Source organism: Nesoenas mayeri (genome assembly GCF_963082525.1).
Source record: "Nesoenas mayeri genome assembly, chromosome: 1".
Lineage (NCBI taxonomy): Eukaryota > Metazoa > Chordata > Aves > Columbiformes > Columbidae > Nesoenas > Nesoenas mayeri.
Window position 1 is genome coordinate 42,506,247 of NC_137541.1, and position 17,708 is coordinate 42,523,954.

Below are 17,708 nucleotides of genomic sequence, written 5' to 3' on the forward strand. Positions count from 1 at the left end.
ACACTGAAGACTTGTTGACTTTAGGGTATGAAAGTTTTTCTCTGGTTAGTGATCCTAAGATTCATCTACTTGGGAACATGCACAACAAGTGTGTATGCAAATATGCCTAATGCATATGGCTTTTTTTCCTTAAACACATTTATCTCTCACTTTTTCCTTTGGACCAAACTTTAGCAACTGTCAGGGTGGAGTTTCCTATCAGAAGTGTTTTCAATAAATAAATCACATTTCTTTCCAAAAGTTTGTCTTCAAAGCAGGCAAAGCTTTGAAGCATATTTTTGGAAAAATATGTCTGTTTCTAATGTGGCAAGCAGATTTGGCACTAGACTTAATTTCACAGATTAGTCAACAGTTTGATACTTTATACCGCATAGCCTTTGATAGAATGCCATTAATCTTTCCCACTTCTATAATTTGTGTTTGCCTATGGAAGTCTGGAGATGGAATATTGAAACCTGCTGAGCTGAGATGGAAGGTGTTGTGTCCTACACACCCAAGACCAAGGAGCACCTGAGCTGCTGCAGCTGCTGACCAGTCCAGAGCAGCATTGAATTCTCAGGCATGTCAGTACCGGTGCCTCTTGACCTGGGGACAGGCTCTGCAAGGTGCCCTGGTGCTGTTGGTGGTGACAACCCCAGAGCGGTCACATTCGCTTCTCATGGGGTTGGGAGGTGCTCAGCAAACCTGTGCACAGAGTCAGGTCACATCTTGGCTTCAAATGAGTTATGAACAGTAAAATGAAGTTGTTCTAGGTGAACAAAGTTGGGCTTGAACCCAAACACAGAGTTTGTTTTCTTTGCTTATTTACCACCTGGAGCCTCTCTTCAGCTTTGGTTTCTGCAGCTTGCCAGCACTACCAGGATCATTCCAAGTGGAAGTAAGGGCATGAAAACAGATTCCAAAAGGAAATACGAGTAAAGTCTGGACCGCACACTCCTTTCTACAAGAGCACACTACATTAGGACCTGAAGGCAGCTGGAAAAACAAGATGCAATTTTCTGTCACTAGCTCTCAGCCTAGCTTTTTTTTTTAAGATTAAACAAACACCTTCTGGATTTTGTTTCCCCAACTGAAGAAAGATAGTATAGATTTCATTTTCAAAAAGTGCATCTCATCCTGCCTTCTGAACACCACACCAGTTTAAGATGTCTTAAGAATGGGGACTGAAATTTGCCAGTGACCTCTAAAAGAAGCTACTTGTAAACCCTGCAACAGGAACACTGTAGGTCCTCTCAAACTCATGTGATTGCAAGGTAGTGGCCTTTTTCTGTAATCCACACCAGATTCTATGATAAACAAGCTCAGCTTCTCTGTGAAAAGTTGCACACCACCCCCCCCAAAAAAAAAACTGACTCATGAGAAGATAGTATCAAACCAGCAATTTATTGTGTAGTAAACACCCACATCCTGAACTCTCTCTGATCTCTCTTACATCAGCTCAGCACTAATTAACACAGTGTAGGAATCCATGGCTACATGGGAGAGAAGCAGCAGGCAGGATAACATACAGAGACAGAAGCAACTGAATATGTTTCAGAGCCATTGCATTTTTGAGGAGTACACCTTGGGCTCCAGGCCCCAAGGTGGGGACAGGTCATGCTTTACTTAGTCCTCCTCCTTCCGAAATAGTGCTTGTAAGCAGCGGCATAGCCATGGCGAAAAGCATACAGTTCACAGGGGTAGTAGTCCTCGCAGATCTCCCTCTGACGTTCTTGGGGCGACTTGATACGCTCCCTGAGCCTGCAAAAGTAGGAGAGATGAGGGGTAAATCCTGTAATCTGAAATTACTGTGTACAGTCCTTTCCTGCCCCACAACCACCTACAAGGATTGAGGATCCACCACCAGATTCCATTATCCAGATACCAATACCTTTGCACACCAGCTTCTGTGCTCATTGCACCCAGGGAAGCAATGTGACTACAGCCCGAATGTTTTGCCTTCTCAGGTAATCTGTTGTTTCAGTGATTAATAGGGTGTTGGGGAGAGCAGGAGTGGCTCCTGCCTCAATCTGAGGAAGAGTATTCTGTCCGTAGTCCCCCCAGCCTGATGCCTTCAGCTCCGCTGCTCTTCCCCAAAGCCACACATGGAACAAAGACCTTAAACATCCTGCAAAGGGGCCACCTGGTACTGCAGAGAAGGTTTGCCTTGACATCTCGCTAAGAGATATTTTCAGCCTTTATTTTCACAGGCTCTGCATGAGACATGAAACTCCCTATACGGCCCTGTGATTTAGAAAAGGTCATGCGAATTCTGCATGAGATCTGAGGACTAGAATGAGATCTCAAACTGAGCTTTCTTTCTGGCCATCACACACTGATTCCCTCTCCTTCCATTGATGTTTTCTTCAGACAAATTAAGCAGAGCCCTCCCAGCATGTGACACATCCTCAATGTAACGTGCCTGTGAGTCTGGCTTCTCACAGGACTGGGGACTTCACAGGCACGTTACATTGACAGAGGGGCTGAGACTTCCCAGAAGTCACCATGGCTGCCACCCACCTGTGGTTGTCAAGAAGAAACCTCTCCCCACTCCCACCCTCAGTGTCCTCAGGCCATAATATACCTCTCCTGAGAGATGCCTTCTAGTCTTGTGTCAGCTTGCATGAAGCCATTGGCCCTTCGCCTGTTGATGAAGGGATCTGAAAAGGCAAGGAGTTGTTCAGAGTAGACAGACACTTTTTCAAGGTCAGATTTCAACAAAAGCCAGCTTGCACATTTATAACAACCTTCTTATCTGCCCTCCAACACACAGTGAAACCCAGGAGCTTTTGATATTCCCTGCTGTCCATCCCACAGGTCCATGTACAGGCTCCCCCTCTGGCTTGTGCAGCATGGTTGGAAGTGCATATGCTGCTCTAGCTCTGCTGTTCCTCATGCCACCTGGGGTAAAGCTACTGTGATTTTGCTGCCACAGCCCCTCTGAGTGAGTGGTGCTTGCCCAAGAGGCAGGCATCAAGCTGTGCAGACTGTGGGAGATCTGGGCATGCTCAGTAGAATTAGAATAGTGAGATTATAGGTAAAAACAGGAAGGGCCTGAGTAAGTCTATCTGCCTCCAAGGTTAGGTAGTGACTGAGCAGGCTATGTGGAAGTTTTCTATTGAGGTGCCTGAAGGTCCCTTCTTTCCTTTTTGAGAAACACCATAGTCCTATTGCAGAGTTCAGGACTCTGTGGATATGTTTGGCATTGGCTCGCACATATGCCTTTGCGCTTCTGACCAGCTATTTTGTGAAGTCCTTCTCCCAAATGGTCTGATTTCTTTTTAGTTTCAAACCATCTGTTTTCTAACCTCTCCAGGTTATCTCTTGTTCCATGGTGAGACACTCCCCCTTTTCATGCTTCTCCTGTGACACTAAATCTCTCTTCCAGACCAAGGATCTCTCCTGCCCACACATCCCACCTGCTTCTCCCAAGGTGCTAGGACTAAGGCTCAACCTGTCCTTGGGGAAGTACAAATCTTGTCACTGGCTTCTGCAGCACATCTTTCCATGCTCATCACAGAGCTTTTCTAACAATGTCCTTTTCTAGTGTCACTTAACCTGTTTTAGGTGGATGCAGCAGGAATCTAAGTTCGTAATTCTTTGGTTTCCAGTTCTCGTTAGATTATCTGCAAAATAAATTGGCTTGCACTTGTTCCCAAACACGTGAAGTCTTTTTGTCACTCTCTTCCTATTTATCATGTAACTCCATCACCTAGTAAATTCAGCTTCCCTGGACTGAGTGGCTCTGCCTATTTAATCTCCACTATAAAGTACAAGGAAATGGTCTTGGAGATGCATATAGCATACTTCAAATTCCAAAAAATAGCAAAGCAGTCTCTTACTGAGATACTCGTGGGATTCCATGCTCTCATGGGACTCTGGGGAAAAAAAAAAAATAGAGTAAAACATGTGGTAAGACACTGTATTATTATTTGGATTCACAGTCTTTCACACACCACAGATCAATAGAACATGCATACAGAAATCAGAGAAGCCAAGTTTTAAGGTGCCTGTTTAGAAGGAGAAGAGAGGCATCAGTGTCATGAGCTAGCATTTATATGAGGACTTTATGGTGATCAGGAGTTCAGAATGGAGCAACTTGTTGTCTTAGACAGGACTTCAAGGCTTGATCTTCCAGTATGTGATTCTCAAGCACAATTCCTCACCTTCATATTCCACTATAGTGGATAAGATACTGCCTTACTTCAAAACCTGCATGTGTGCTTAGGGAATGGATTAGCACAATAAAATGTGCTTTTCTCTGTCATGAAACAGTATCTTAATTCCATCAGCATGGACCTGTGTGCCTGACAGAAAAAGGGGGCTGATATTAGAAAAGGAGAAAGGGAAATCTCTCCATTCTCAAGGAATAATTAAGAATAAGAACTCTTATTTTAGTCCAGACAACAGAGAGGCAAAAAGAAGAGGAGCCTATGAGGTGAGCTGGAACAGAGAGGAAGGGGCTGAAGCATCCTGGACCATAAATCACAACTGAAGCTGACAGCTCTGGAGTAGTGCTAGGAGAGTCTGACACAAGGGCAGAAAAGCAGGAAAGAGATAAAGAGGAAAGAAGACACGAAGTTGAATAAAAAACCGTCTGGACAGACCTAAAGATGTCTGCAGGTTTGGAGTTATCACTCTTATCAGTAAAATGGTCACCTACCATAACAAGTAGCAATCACCGCCAAGACAGCCAGGAGTGTGAAGATGATGAGAGTGCGCATTGTGCCGGTACGGGGAGGAATCTCTCAGTTTCTCTCTTTTGCTGTGTCTCACTCTTTTCCCACTGAGGGCAGCTGGAGATCCTGGACTGCCTGCAAAATTAGCAGTGGAATGTTTATTATGAAAACAGAGCCAGGAGGGGGCCCATGAAAGAGCCTGGGGAAGGTGACAGCTGGTTGGTACACACTCTTTATGGAGCCATTGCAGAACATCCCCTATTAGCAGATTAAATCAGGTTTCGGGAAGGAGGGGGCATGCCCCCTTTTTCTCCCAGTTCACAGCTGGGGGCCATAATTCACAGGTAAGCATGTCACCAGCACTTCAATCTCAGAAAAGCTGGCATTGCAAGTGGAAGGAATTTCAGAGGCTGCCAGGGGCCCAGGCGAAGAGGTGTGTGCTGATCCCAAAATATAAATGTTTGCCTTTCTAATTTTTCCTCTGATCTGTCCTCTTTGCCCTCACCATCCTCTGTCTGGATACACCCAGCTCAGGCTGTTCTGTCAGCTTTTACATCAGAGACACGGAGAATGAGGCTTCAAACACTCCCTCCCTTCTCAGCCCCTCTCCCGCCAGTGAGACCTCACTGAGGTTCCAGCCTGACATATTCAGAGGAGGAATCCAATCCCACTGCCCCTTCCCCTCTCCTACTTCACTGCTCCAGGAGTGACAAGCAGCAATCTAAAAGAATCCTTTCTGCATGCTTTTTCCACTGAGATGACAGCAGCACCCTGAACTCCATCTCTGCAGGTCCTCACTGTGTTCCTGCCCCTAGACTGCTCTTTCGGTCCAAGGGACAACATCTTGGTAGAGGCAGAGGTAACCATATCTCTCAGGACTGCTGCCTCTCTAGCAGTCCTTGCCCCACTGGGCACCTAAGTCAGATGTGAATGCAAGGTTTTTCATCTGGGATGAATATTCCAAGAAGCAGTCTCTGGGAGCATTATCACATCTTCTAGCGCCCTAATTGCTTATCTGGCGCCAATGTTATGGACAGTAGTGATGGACAAATTATGAAGTGTTCCCCTCTTCAGCTCTGTGGTACAGTAGGAGGGAGTGAAAGAAGAAAGGAGTTACAGACATGGAAATCCCTGCTGGGTGAAAAGCAAAGGAGGGTAGTTTGCAGACTGGGGCATTCTGCATGCAGACAATTAGCCCCAAGCCAGTGTGGTGTTGTCACTGCTGCCACCTGCAAAGGCTGGTCTGGGGAGCGCTGCTGCAGGTGACACAGATGAGAACTACAGGGACAGCTAGCCAGAACCTAACACTTCCTAAAGGGGAGTGAAACTTCAGTGGAACAAGATTACTCTGGGCTTTACAATTTACCCTTTCAATGTCAAACTCATGGCCCACGCCTGAAGCCTGTGATCTCTGGGAGAGAAACTGAGCAGTGCCATCAACTTCAGATCAAAGAGAAAGAATTTATTTTCTTCCCCATTATTGCACCCCACGCAGAGAGCCATTCAGTTCTGCACCATCAATATCCCCCACACCATCCATGTCCTGCCAGTTCAGGACTCAGCCTGATATGAGGAAAAAAACTAGGTTCTGCTAAGGCAAAAGACAGAATTCTCCTGTAGACACAAGGTCAGAGAAGAACTGAGACTTTTCTACTGTCTCTCTGCGCCCTGCCACTCTGGTCTCTTTAAGGAAATTCTCTGCTTTGGGATTGTTTGCATTCCTTAGAGCCCACGCTTTTGGAGTCAGTGTTGAATGTGGATTTTACAGGTTTGTTGAATGTCTTGGACACCCTGAGGAGTTCATGGGAGCTGCTAAGAAAGGGAGGCTTGAGGGAGAGGCTGGAGGAGAGAACCCAGTGGGGAAGCAGTGGGGCACAGAGCAGAAGATGCTGGGAGTACTTTGTAATGAAGGTGAGGCTGCACAGTGGGAAACTCCAACATGTTTTCCAGAAAAACCCTCTTTATTTATCTGTCTTCACTCAGAGCAGAGCACTCTGCTCCCATTTCAGAGGACTTTGACCCTGGAATGCCTGGAGCATCCCCTGCCATCAACCACAGAAGAAGAGCCACAAACACCACTGCAACCCAAATGTTCCATTTTTCACCACAGAGGCAATGCATTTTTCCAAGGGATGAAAGAACATGCCAGCTACACAGCAATATATCAACAAATCTCCTTCGGGGAACATTTTTTCTTGCAAAAGTGCATCTCCTTGCTACTTTCCCTGCACTCCAGCACACATCTCCACTCCCCAGCATCAGTGGGCTTCCCCAGAAACAAGACACCGAGCAGTACAATGAGCCAAATTCCCCTGCTTTCTAGCAGCATTCACCAGCTAGAAATAGAGAAAGAGGAGCTAAGATGAATTGCCTGTAAATTCCAGGGAAATCTCCACAGTCCCCCAAATGAAAGCGAGGGAGATCAGAAGAGCAGCCATCTCCTGCTGGAGTGGAGAATCCCAATGTTTTGCACACCATAGCAACCACTCCTAACATTTTGCAGCTGTGAAGCACCAGCAAGCTATTAATAATGAGCAGCCATTCAGGAAAAGCAAGGCGGTCCCTGCATACTCACTAAGCCGTTGCTTCCCCACGAGCCTGCAGCTCTTGTCTGAGGGGGCAGCTCTCTCGGCGTCCTGGACCCTGGACTGAAGAAGAGGGGCCTTTTATTTATTAGCATTGATCAGTGACTCCTCCCCTCTTCTGTCTCCCACTCTTGATCCACCCCCAGGCTACCACTTTCTCAGTCAAAAACACCTTCTGCCCACAGCCAGGAAACCAACAACCTCAAATAACTGAGCCAAGAGGGAGAGGAGGGAGGCAGAGCAGACACCAGGGGCTAGGGGGGTCACAGCCACATCCAGGCTGCCTTTCTGTGTCCAGGAACAGTAAGGGGGCAGAGGTCTGAAGATTAGCTCCAGTCTCCCTCTTTCCAGCAAGAGCCCCCCCTCTTCCACCTCATCCTTCCCTGTCCATGCTCTAACTAGAGCCATGCTTCTGGCCACAGAACCTGTTCTTCGAAGAGAAGCAGGAGATCGGGAGCCTTCTCCTTTTACAACTGCCTGATTCCCCCCTTCTCAGTGGCAGGCTAATGCCAGACTGAAATGAGGAGCAGCTAGAGTCACTTGGTCTGTTCAGCTTGGAAAAGATTGAGGGGAGACCTCATAGCAGTCTAAAGCTTCCTCACAAGGGGGGAAGGAGTGACAGGCATTGATCTCTCTGGCAACCAATGGTAGGACCCAAGGAAATGGCAGGAAGATGTGCCAGGGAAGGTTTAGGTTGGACATTAGGAAAAGGTTCTTCACTCAGAGTGTGTGGAGCACTGGAACAGGCTCCCCAAGAAGTAAACGTGGCACCAAGCCTGGCAATATGCAGAAGCATTTGGACAATGCCTTCAGACAAATGGTGTGAATTTTGAGGCTGCCCTATGCATGAACAGGAGCTGGACTCTATGATCCTTGTGGGTCCCTTCCAACTCAGAACATTCTATGAGAATTCACATAACAAAAGTGTCTGCTTTTGGAGGCAGCTCTGAAACCTCCAAAAGTAACAGAAGCAAAGAGCTGGCTTACACAAACCTGGCCTCCAAGATGCACCCTCACTGCTCACACCAGACCCACAACAGTGCTGGACAACATCAGACAACCCAGGGCATGTGCCTGGCCCCACCTGCACCCAAGCCAAGAGCATACATGCACCACTCTGGGATGCTGAACCTGTGTGAGCAGCAGCTCACAGCAGTGCTCCCTCACTCTGCAGAGACCCACACCTGGTGCATGCTCAGCATGGGTGCTGGCAGGTCCAGTCCTTAAGTGAAGTTAGGAACAGCTGAGGGACTGCGCTCAGCAGAATTGAGATGGAGGGGATGACCATGTGCAGAATCAGTCGCTCAGGAGGTTAAGAAAGAAAACCCATCAAATCTATTAACCAACCAAACAGCTGGTGAGTGTGGCCTGTCTGGTCCAGGAAAAAATCAAGTGTGGCCTCACTTCAGCTTTTATTGTAAGATGAAAATGATAACCATGGAGTTAAAGAACCACCAAATGATTGGAACAGAGGTGGGATTTGCTGCTCTTTTATGACATCTTGTTACCTTACAGCTAAGACATGCATTTTTGATCTATGTAATTTTCACCTGATTCCCAAAGAACAGTGATGGACTCCTGTCCAAGGGTGCAATCTTTAGATCCTGCTGTGCTCAGTGTGTTTGAGGGAAGTTCAGACCTACCTGTCGCAAGAAGGTACCATGCTATGTGTTTTTGTACAAGCAGCTCTTGGCTCTCAGAGGCTGAGAACAGCAACATTGAGCTTTCCTCAAGGTATAGGGTGTATAGTCATGAGCCATATTTGAAAAGCATTGCAAAGAGGAGGACATTTCTTGCCCTCTTCTACCACCCTTCAGGGACAGCTGAATGTGACTTGCCGACACCTGAAAGAAACCAGTACCCAGAAGATCTGGTCATCCTCATCTACCTAGATATTGGAAACTCTTTGGTCCCAGTGCCACCTGGCCAGTTTTCAGTTAAGTTGGAGAAAATGGGCATTAAAGCTGAAATTCTGAGATGGTAAGGAAGCAGCCAAAAGGGGCAGAAGTTTGAGCAGTAGAAAAGAGAAATGTTGAGAAATTACAATTTGAGTTTCTCTTGGGACTAGTTTTACAGAATACTTCCATTAATGACTGGTTTAAAAATGGAACACTTCTTGGGGAAGTTTGTTGATAACACAAAGCAAGGAAGCAACATCAGTGGAAAGGAGGCCTGAGAGCTCATACAGGAGGAAAGAGATGACCTTGAAAGCTAGAGTAAGAGAAACAAGGTAATATGCAATAGTGCAAAGGCAAGGTCTTCCATGGAGATTAGCAGTAAAAACCTTGCCGCAAATTAAGAGCTTATATACTGGAATTAAATGAGGGACAAGAGTTACAATTATGAGCCAACAGTAATAAAGGTGATCACAGAATACTGATTCTGAGATGTCTACTGAGAATGTGCCAGTAGAAATGGGCACTTGTTAGAGCTGCTGAAGAAGATACCAGTGAGACCTCAACAGGAGTCCTCTGTGTGACCCAGGTCACTCATGTCCATGGAAGAAGAATTTCTGTGGGAAGCAGTGTAGATTAGGACTAAGAAGGCAAGGTGACTTGCAGTCACCCCCAAAATGACAGACCTTTCCACCACAGCCTGTGGAGTCACCACATCTTTCCTTCCCTGCATTGTCCACAAGGCTTTTCCAACAATGGACTAGCAATTAGGTTTTGTTTCCAGTACTCCTCCAGGGGCTGTTTCAGCACCCACAGCTCTCATGATTAGGAGAAGTTCTAATTCCAGCCTCTGTGTCTTTAGGGCCATAATCCATATCCATATGTCCCTCACCAAGTGCCCACCTCATGCCAGCAGGGCTTTAGCGGAGTTGCTGAGTGCAAGGGAATAAACTCTATCAGCTCTGTGACAGAGCAGAGTTTCCAAACTCAGGTTGCCCAGAGTATCAAGTAACTGGTCTTACCGATCTGGACAACCCTTTCCAAGCTTGCTCCTGTTGTTTTGGGATGTGAGTTAGTCAACTGGCACATGGTCTATGGCTTAGGAAGTGATTTCTCAACATGATAAACAAGTGCTTTTTGGAACAGCTCGTTCTACATCACATGAGAAAACAAGACTTTATTTTTACTTTTTCATTTAGTCCTAAGTAATACCTAGGAACTGATCCAAGAAGCAAGTATAATTGAGCCACTAAGTCACAGTGTCAGAGTATCCACAATATAATTAAAGTCAACAACCTCATGGAATAAATCGTGCTGAAAACTAGCATACTGACACTAAGCTTTAGAAAGGGAGACTTTTTTAAACACAGGAGCTAGTCAAAAGACTATGAAATAAAAATAAACTGAACACATTTCAGACATTTAAGGAACTCGATATACATATCTGAATGTGTGTTAGCTCTGGCAGCAAACTCACTCAACTACCCAAAGTTAACCCTAAAACTAGTTCAAAAGCTAGTTCAACCTGGGAAAAATACAGATTTAAACATTTCAAAAACAGATTTTAGAAAGTTCCAAAGATTAAAAGAAAGTGGAAGCACATAAACAAGATAAATCTAGTTTTGCAGCAATCAACCTTTTTTTTTTTCAAAATAACTGAAATTATTCATTTCCATTTCAGTGCTGGGGTGAGGAAAAGGAGTAATTTCATAACAAATAAATAGAGGGGTTTTCACACACACACACACGCAAAAAATAATAATTAAAACACATATTTGAAATCTGTTTTCACCTTTCCCCTGAGAAGTATTTTGCCCCCAGCATTACACCTTGGTGCAAAAATAACAGTTTATCATGAAAAAGCACATATTGGTTTTAATTGAAACTTCTAGCAAAGTTAATCTATATATAGTCTTAGGAGTATTGTAGAAACCACTGTCTGAAGCCTACAGATGGCATCAGTCTTTTGTGGGGGAGGAAGGTTCCTATGCCAGCTTACAGCTGTTTCCTTTCATGCTTCCTCCAGTGTTTTGGGCCAGGTCGCATCTTAGAAACTCTCTTTTCCATCCTTCCAGTGACTTTCTCCTGCCCACGGATGCGGAGCACACCTGCACGTTCAACCTGAGGAGTGTCACTCTGGGCTCTGGGACAACAGGTCACTCAGTAACACAGTGTCAACAAGCAGGGCTGAAATTAAACATCATGAAAAGGCCCAGATCCTTCCTCTCTGACCAAAGCCAGATGGCAAGAGGACAATTCTTCTTCCACCTGCGATGTCCTACAGAATTTGGGCCTGTCTGTACCTTATCCACAGCCATAAGGAGAGCTTTCCAGTTGGTGAGCTCTAGGGTTTGTTTGGCTGGTTGGTAAACTGAGGAGTTTTTTAGCCATAGTATTCTGTTGGTGGTGGCAAATGTTTAATCTATTGAAATTCAGAGATTGGTGGCCAGACAACCTCACAGCTATGGTCTATGGAGTTGTGATCCTCTACATTACTCCTTGAAATCCATCAGACTTCGAAATGAAGCCCAGTGTCCTGGAAAAATCACAGTCTGGGTATAAACACAGGAGCATTTGGGGTCAGCAGTACAGCTCAGTGGGAACTCATTGCCCTCCATTCCTGCTTGCTACAAAAAGAGAGCCTGTTTCAAGCCGTTGACTCCAATATTCAGCACTCTCCATGGGATATCACTGAGTTACTTTAAAGACTGACTCTGTTTGGCCAGGACTTCCCAGAACAGCTGTGTTTGGCTGAAACAATGAAAAAAAGATTACTGGTAACGGGAAGTTCATGAGCACAGAAGACTAAAATTTCACAGAAGCCAGACCACGTTTATTTAGTTCACTGAAGAAAGCAACCAAAGCTTTCAGGACTAAGAGCTAACTCTCTCGCTTCCTCTGGCTTCACCTCCACCCACCCACATGTCTATGTACACTGATGGGCCTATTTCTCTTGCTGTCTGGGAAGGAAGGAAGAGAGAGGATGTTGTTAATATTATTTGGAAGACAAAAAATTTGGCAGAGGCTCCTGTGTAGGGATTAAATAATCCATATAAGTGACTTGAATTGCTTGTACTTCAAGTATTCTATGAAAAACTGAGCAAGCAAAAATTTGTACTTTGACTATAAAAACAAAGTGTCCTTCTGTGTTGCACTCTTATGGGAAAGGGCAGCAGAAATCTCTCTTCCACCCTCATTCCTCTTGCTTCACCACAAGAACACAAAAATGTCCTGACCTGATTCATTCCTTGGGATCAGATGAGATTTACCCGCCTTATTCCCTGTCCAGACATGCAGATTGATAAGAAAGCAGCTGTGGTTTCACCCTGCTCATCCATCTGGTAAATAAAAAATAACAATAATGCCTCTATTTTTCAACAATGAACTTAGATAGCATCTTAGATCTGAAATCTGACAGTCCTTGTGAAGCCAAGATTGGAACGAAATATTTCTGTTCTGTCTTGAAGACAGGAGGCCACTGAAATGTTTACAAGCATCCCTGTCATGTTATATATGTTTCTTTGTTCTGTCATGAGTTCAGTATCTACAGTATCATGAATTTTATCTTCAGTAGCTAAACAATGTTTTTTGTGGCACACCAAGCCCCTGGTCTTGGCCTCCGTTGTCAGTATCCGATAGAGTTCAAAGGAAGGCTAGGAGGTGATGGGAAATGCACAACACCCGGCTAACTGTGAAATGCTATTTGTGGCAAGAAGAAAGACATTCTTATTCCTTGAAGCATGAAATCTGATTACTCTTGTTTTCCTGTATATAACTACTAATGATATTATTGTTCCTAACATCATATGCTAGCCATTTGACTTGATGACCTTCCTTAGTAACAAATTTCACACACTAGTTATATGTTCTTTGGATATAAAATTATAGTTTATTTGCATTAAATTTGACTACAGATTATTTTTATTAAGAAATATCTTGTTCTCATAAAGCAGAAAAGAATTTTGAAAGCAGAAGGCAAGATAAATCAGATCAATTTTTATTGCATTTCAGTTAGTTTTTCCTCCTTCTTACAAAGGCACTGGACTCCAGAAGTCACCACTTTCCCAAGGATGTCTTTGTCATTAGCACTTACATTTTCCTTTAAATTGTAAATTGTAAAATAAACTATAGGAGTAGTATAAAGAGATGTCCTGTTGTGAACACTCTGGAAAGAAAGGTAGAAGAATGACTACAAGAACAGCATATATTGATCACACCTAAATGCGCAGATCATTAAGACCCCAGCATATTGACACACAGATCCTCTGGACATACAGACTGGGAAAAACAAAGCATAGTTTAAAACCAGATATGTCCTAAAACAAGGGAGAGTGTACGTCTATGGAAAAAAAAAAAAAAAAAAGGGACAATCTCGTACCATTAGAGATGATGATGCTAAGATGAAGAACAAGACTGAGCCGTAAGATACCTATTTGAGGAGGCAAAAGACAGTGAGACCTACTGATACTCCAAAGTGAGAAAAGGTGGAGAGAAAAACCACCAAAATTACTGGTAGCTCCTGAAAGATGCAAATATGCATCAAAAATGAGCATTTGGTGGCCAAAGTAAGAGAAAACCAGGAGATACAACGAGGACTTCAGAACCCAGGCCTTGAATATTCTGTGTGATTCCAAGAAACCCTAATAGTGTGAACAAATGCACCTTGGTGCTTGTGAATATGCGGTTATGTGAGTGTTAGTCTAAATATAAGTGATGTGGCTTAAAATAGAACTACCTTCCCTTTCTGCAGTGTCTCACATTGACCTCTTTTACTCCAATATTGCAACAGTATTTACTACAAAATGAAGTATCAAAAAGTAGCATGAAAACTTTTTATGATGTCTTTGGTACAGAAAAGTCTTCATCCAAAACCATCTCTCACCATTCTGCAGCTTTGACAGTGGTCTGCATGGTAAGAAGCTTCTTTCAGAGCTCTTTCCACTTTGGCTCATGGTCCTCTTAGCCAGACATTGGGATGAGACCCAAGACAGATGCACAAGAGCAAGGCACTGGTGCTGCAAGCATGAGGTGACATTCTTGGATTCAACATACTCCTTTACTTGGCTTGGCCAACGTTGTTTGGGATCTGCTGTGCTGAAACTATCTGTCCTTTTTTCTCTTCATACATGATAAAGGTAGGTATTGTAAGACTCAATATAGGTGTCAAAAATCATGTAAAATCACACATCACTTCTACCATATATTAATATCAGTACTAGAAGTGGCATAGAGCTTTTTCCATAGCAGGATCTTTCTTTGAAGACTCTTGCTAACAAAGATACTTTTGTCCTTCCTGGGCTTAGCTGATGTTTTTTCCTCTCTGTTCCAGTAATGGGATCTGTTTACAATACTTCCTGGCTCCAATTGGGCTGTATTATTTAGAATTTCTCTTGTCACTGTCTCCCACCTACAGCCATGCCTGCAATGGAAAATGTTGCTGTGTATTTATCAGCAAAATACACTGCATGAGTCAGATGTTGAGTACACAAGCATTTACAGCCCTGCTGGCTGGCTAAAACCAGAATTAATGAGGACATTGTTTAATAGCACACATTTTCCTAAAGCAGACACTGTATGAGAATCTCTGCCATGCATATATTATTTACCAAACATTTGTACATATCTGTAGAACAAGCCTTCTTCCATGTTACTTGACCAACCATTTGCTTGTCACTTCAACTCCTTAAGGTAGGCACCTGTCCTTCCTTATGATCATTTCACCTGCTGGAGCACTCGATAAATAAAATACACTCACTAGTTCCTAAAAAGACCCTTTTTTGTTTTGAGAACTGAGCATACACCTGAAATGAACTGCTGACTCCGATAAGGACTGCCATCAGGACAGGCTTTTCATTAAATTCCCTGGGGACCTCATTAGAAGTAAATTCCTGTTTGTGTCAAGTGCTGTACAAGCCCCAGAAGGGGGAGATGTGTGGTTATGTGCCTGTCCTTGCCCCTCCATGGGAGAATAGGCCTGTCTGGCCAGACCACCTTCCTCAGCCAAAGACTCTCTTATCACTGCCTGGCCTTCCTAAGCCTGGAGCTTGGTGATGACAGATGATATACAGGCGTCCCAGAGGCTTGGACACCAAGTTCAACCACTTTTTCAGCCCCTGGGTCTCTTCTGCATTATCTGATCTCTCTGGCTCCCTCTGCACTATCACTATAATCATCTGTTGCTCACTCCCAGCAACTTTTGCAGGCATTGAGCTGCTAAACAGAAATATGCTGTCATTATACCTCAGCTGGGGAGATGTTGAGATAGTAAGAACATAAAATAATCTATCACTTCCAGAGAGAGGCACCATCAGTAGAAGAGCAGCAGGAGTGTTCGTAGGAGCTCTGTACAGCCACTGAAGAGAGAGATTTGCAAGGGTGAAGTGACAGATGAGAGCTTGGCTCTACCTCTTTCTTTTCTGCCTTGAAAGCAACCTGCTTTGGTCAGGTTTCTGCCTCCTCCATACAACACTTAGCACTGAGGCACAAAGCTGACCTTAAGTTGGTCCTGAGAAAAAGGCTCCTGCTGACTTGCTGCTGAGGCTGTTTCCTTCCCATCCCTGCCCGCTCGGTTCTGTCCTTCATTCCTGCAGTTTGCTGAATCGTGCGAGCTCCCTGAAAAGCTGCTAGGCCCCAGGAATGCTTTCCTCTGCGCTGCTATCCTGCAACTGATGCTGCGGTGATATGAAACTGCTCCAGCTGATGTCCGGCAGCTGCAGTGGAGAAAAGTGGCTCAGAAGATGAGGGAAAAGGGAACAGGGTCTTTCTTGACAGCCACCAGGCTCAGATGACCACTGTAAGCTAACTCACAGGTGTGAGTCTGAACTCCATTTCAGCAGTCTTTGATTTTGTTGGGAAATTAAGTTGCTAAATAGGAATTAAGTCATAAAATACCCTTGTGGACCCGAACAGGTAGCAGAAGACATGGATTCCAGTTAACTAGTTAGATCTAAATCCTCATATCAAGGTCTCCAAGGAATCAGAGAGAAAGGAGTTATGAGCAGGACACTGAGGGCTGCATGCAGCAGCAGGGCCATTCCACAGGCTAAGGCCAGCTGCATTCCCAGGGTAGAAGGAAGAACAACAGACCCAGCAGTGGCTTTGTGTTTACGGCAAATGCAAAACAAAGTGAATGTCCAGCTCATCAACTCTAGGCAAGGCAAGGGTGCTAACACCAGTCACAGGGACCAGCTCATCCACTCCAGCCTGCAGAGCAGATGGGCCCATGACCTGCCTTTAGCTGTAGGGTATGAGGAGTCCTGCCCTGCCTGTAACATTGCAGGTCCTCCGCATCCCTCCTCACCACTCACTCGAGCACCACAGCTTTTCCCGCAATAAGTGCATGTCTATGTGTACTCCTGAGCATGCATTTCTTTTACCTGATCTGCCTCACTGTCCAGAAACTGAATCAATAAGTACAACCAGGGTGTACTCCCAGCCCTTTTCAGTCTTTGGCTGCTGATCATGATGAAGTTGAGCTTACAACTGATGCTGGCCTTGGGATTGAGTTCACAGTGCTGCAGGGAGCCACAGTGTAACACAGGAACAGCAGCCCTGGGCAGCAGAGGTATCAGGCTCCCCACTCTGCACCTACTTATCATGCTCCAGACATGGGGCTGAACAACAGCAGCTATAAAACACAGTCCACAGCCAGCTTCAGCTCCTCCCATCTCGCTTTCCTTCCTCTCCTCTGCATCCTTGCCTCACATGGTTAGTGGGACACACTATGGCGCCAGCCCCATCCCCTTCTCCAGGCTCTCTGTCCTCTCCACCACAGATACATCACTGCCACCTCCCACCTTCCGAAGGCCCTGTTCAGCCATGGGGAAGAGCCTGCAGGAAGGTGCCATGGTCAGGGGAGCATCATGAAGAGGGGTCCCAGCTGCTGGGGAGAGGGTCAGGAGAAGATTCACAACCAAGCCCAAACTGACAGAGCTAAGCATTTGCCAATATCAGCAGCCTAAATAACAAGTAAGCAATCTGAGGTCTTGATACCCTTGGGCCCGTCTCAAGACCCTGGTGTTTCCACTCTCCATTTGGGAGCATTTTGGGACACATAACCTTGCCATTCCTCCTAGCCCCCTACTCCTTGCTGTTAGTGGGAGTTTTTGCTGTTTTTGTCAGTGACATGGGAATTTGCTAAGTGGGTAGTGGGGCTGTGAGGGAAGCAGAGGAAAAAAGTGGTTGTCCAGAAATGGAGCCCCCTCCCACGCATGCCACCCATCTGTGGCATGTCTCTCTGTCTGTCACAGAGAAATTCACAGAGACAGATTTAACATATTAAACACAACCAACCAGCATCAAACTTTTGGCTGATCATCACAGCTAGAAATAGAAGCCAGCCACTTCAGGGGCTTTGGGTTTGCATGCTCATTGGATTCCTAGCACAAGGACAGACATTCAGCTAACTCCAGTCCAAATCAAAGTAAACACTCCTGCCTGGATTTTCAAGAAGGGGGCACAGAGGTGAGCTGGAGAACATTGGTGCCATTCAAGGTAATAGGCTAAGAGTAGCTCCCAAGTAGCTCGTCCCGAGGGGTGGGGAATTTGAGGTTACCAGCAGGGATGTGAGG

At 45.1% G+C, this 17,708-nt stretch overlaps 1 protein-coding gene across 1 annotated transcript; it reads right to left on the reverse strand.

Moving 5' to 3' along the window:
* Positions 1-1,601: 1,601 nt before the first annotated feature.
* Positions 1,602-4,703, reverse strand: MGP (matrix Gla protein; the record flags this gene model as incomplete). The annotated part of the gene is made up of 4 exons (XM_080363671.1): positions 1,602-1,740; positions 2,564-2,639; positions 3,822-3,857; positions 4,643-4,703. 4 exons carry the CDS (start codon positions 4,701-4,703, stop codon positions 1,602-1,604), a joined length of 312 nt encoding a protein of 103 aa, XP_080219797.1.
* Positions 4,704-17,708: the final 13,005 nt, after the last annotated feature.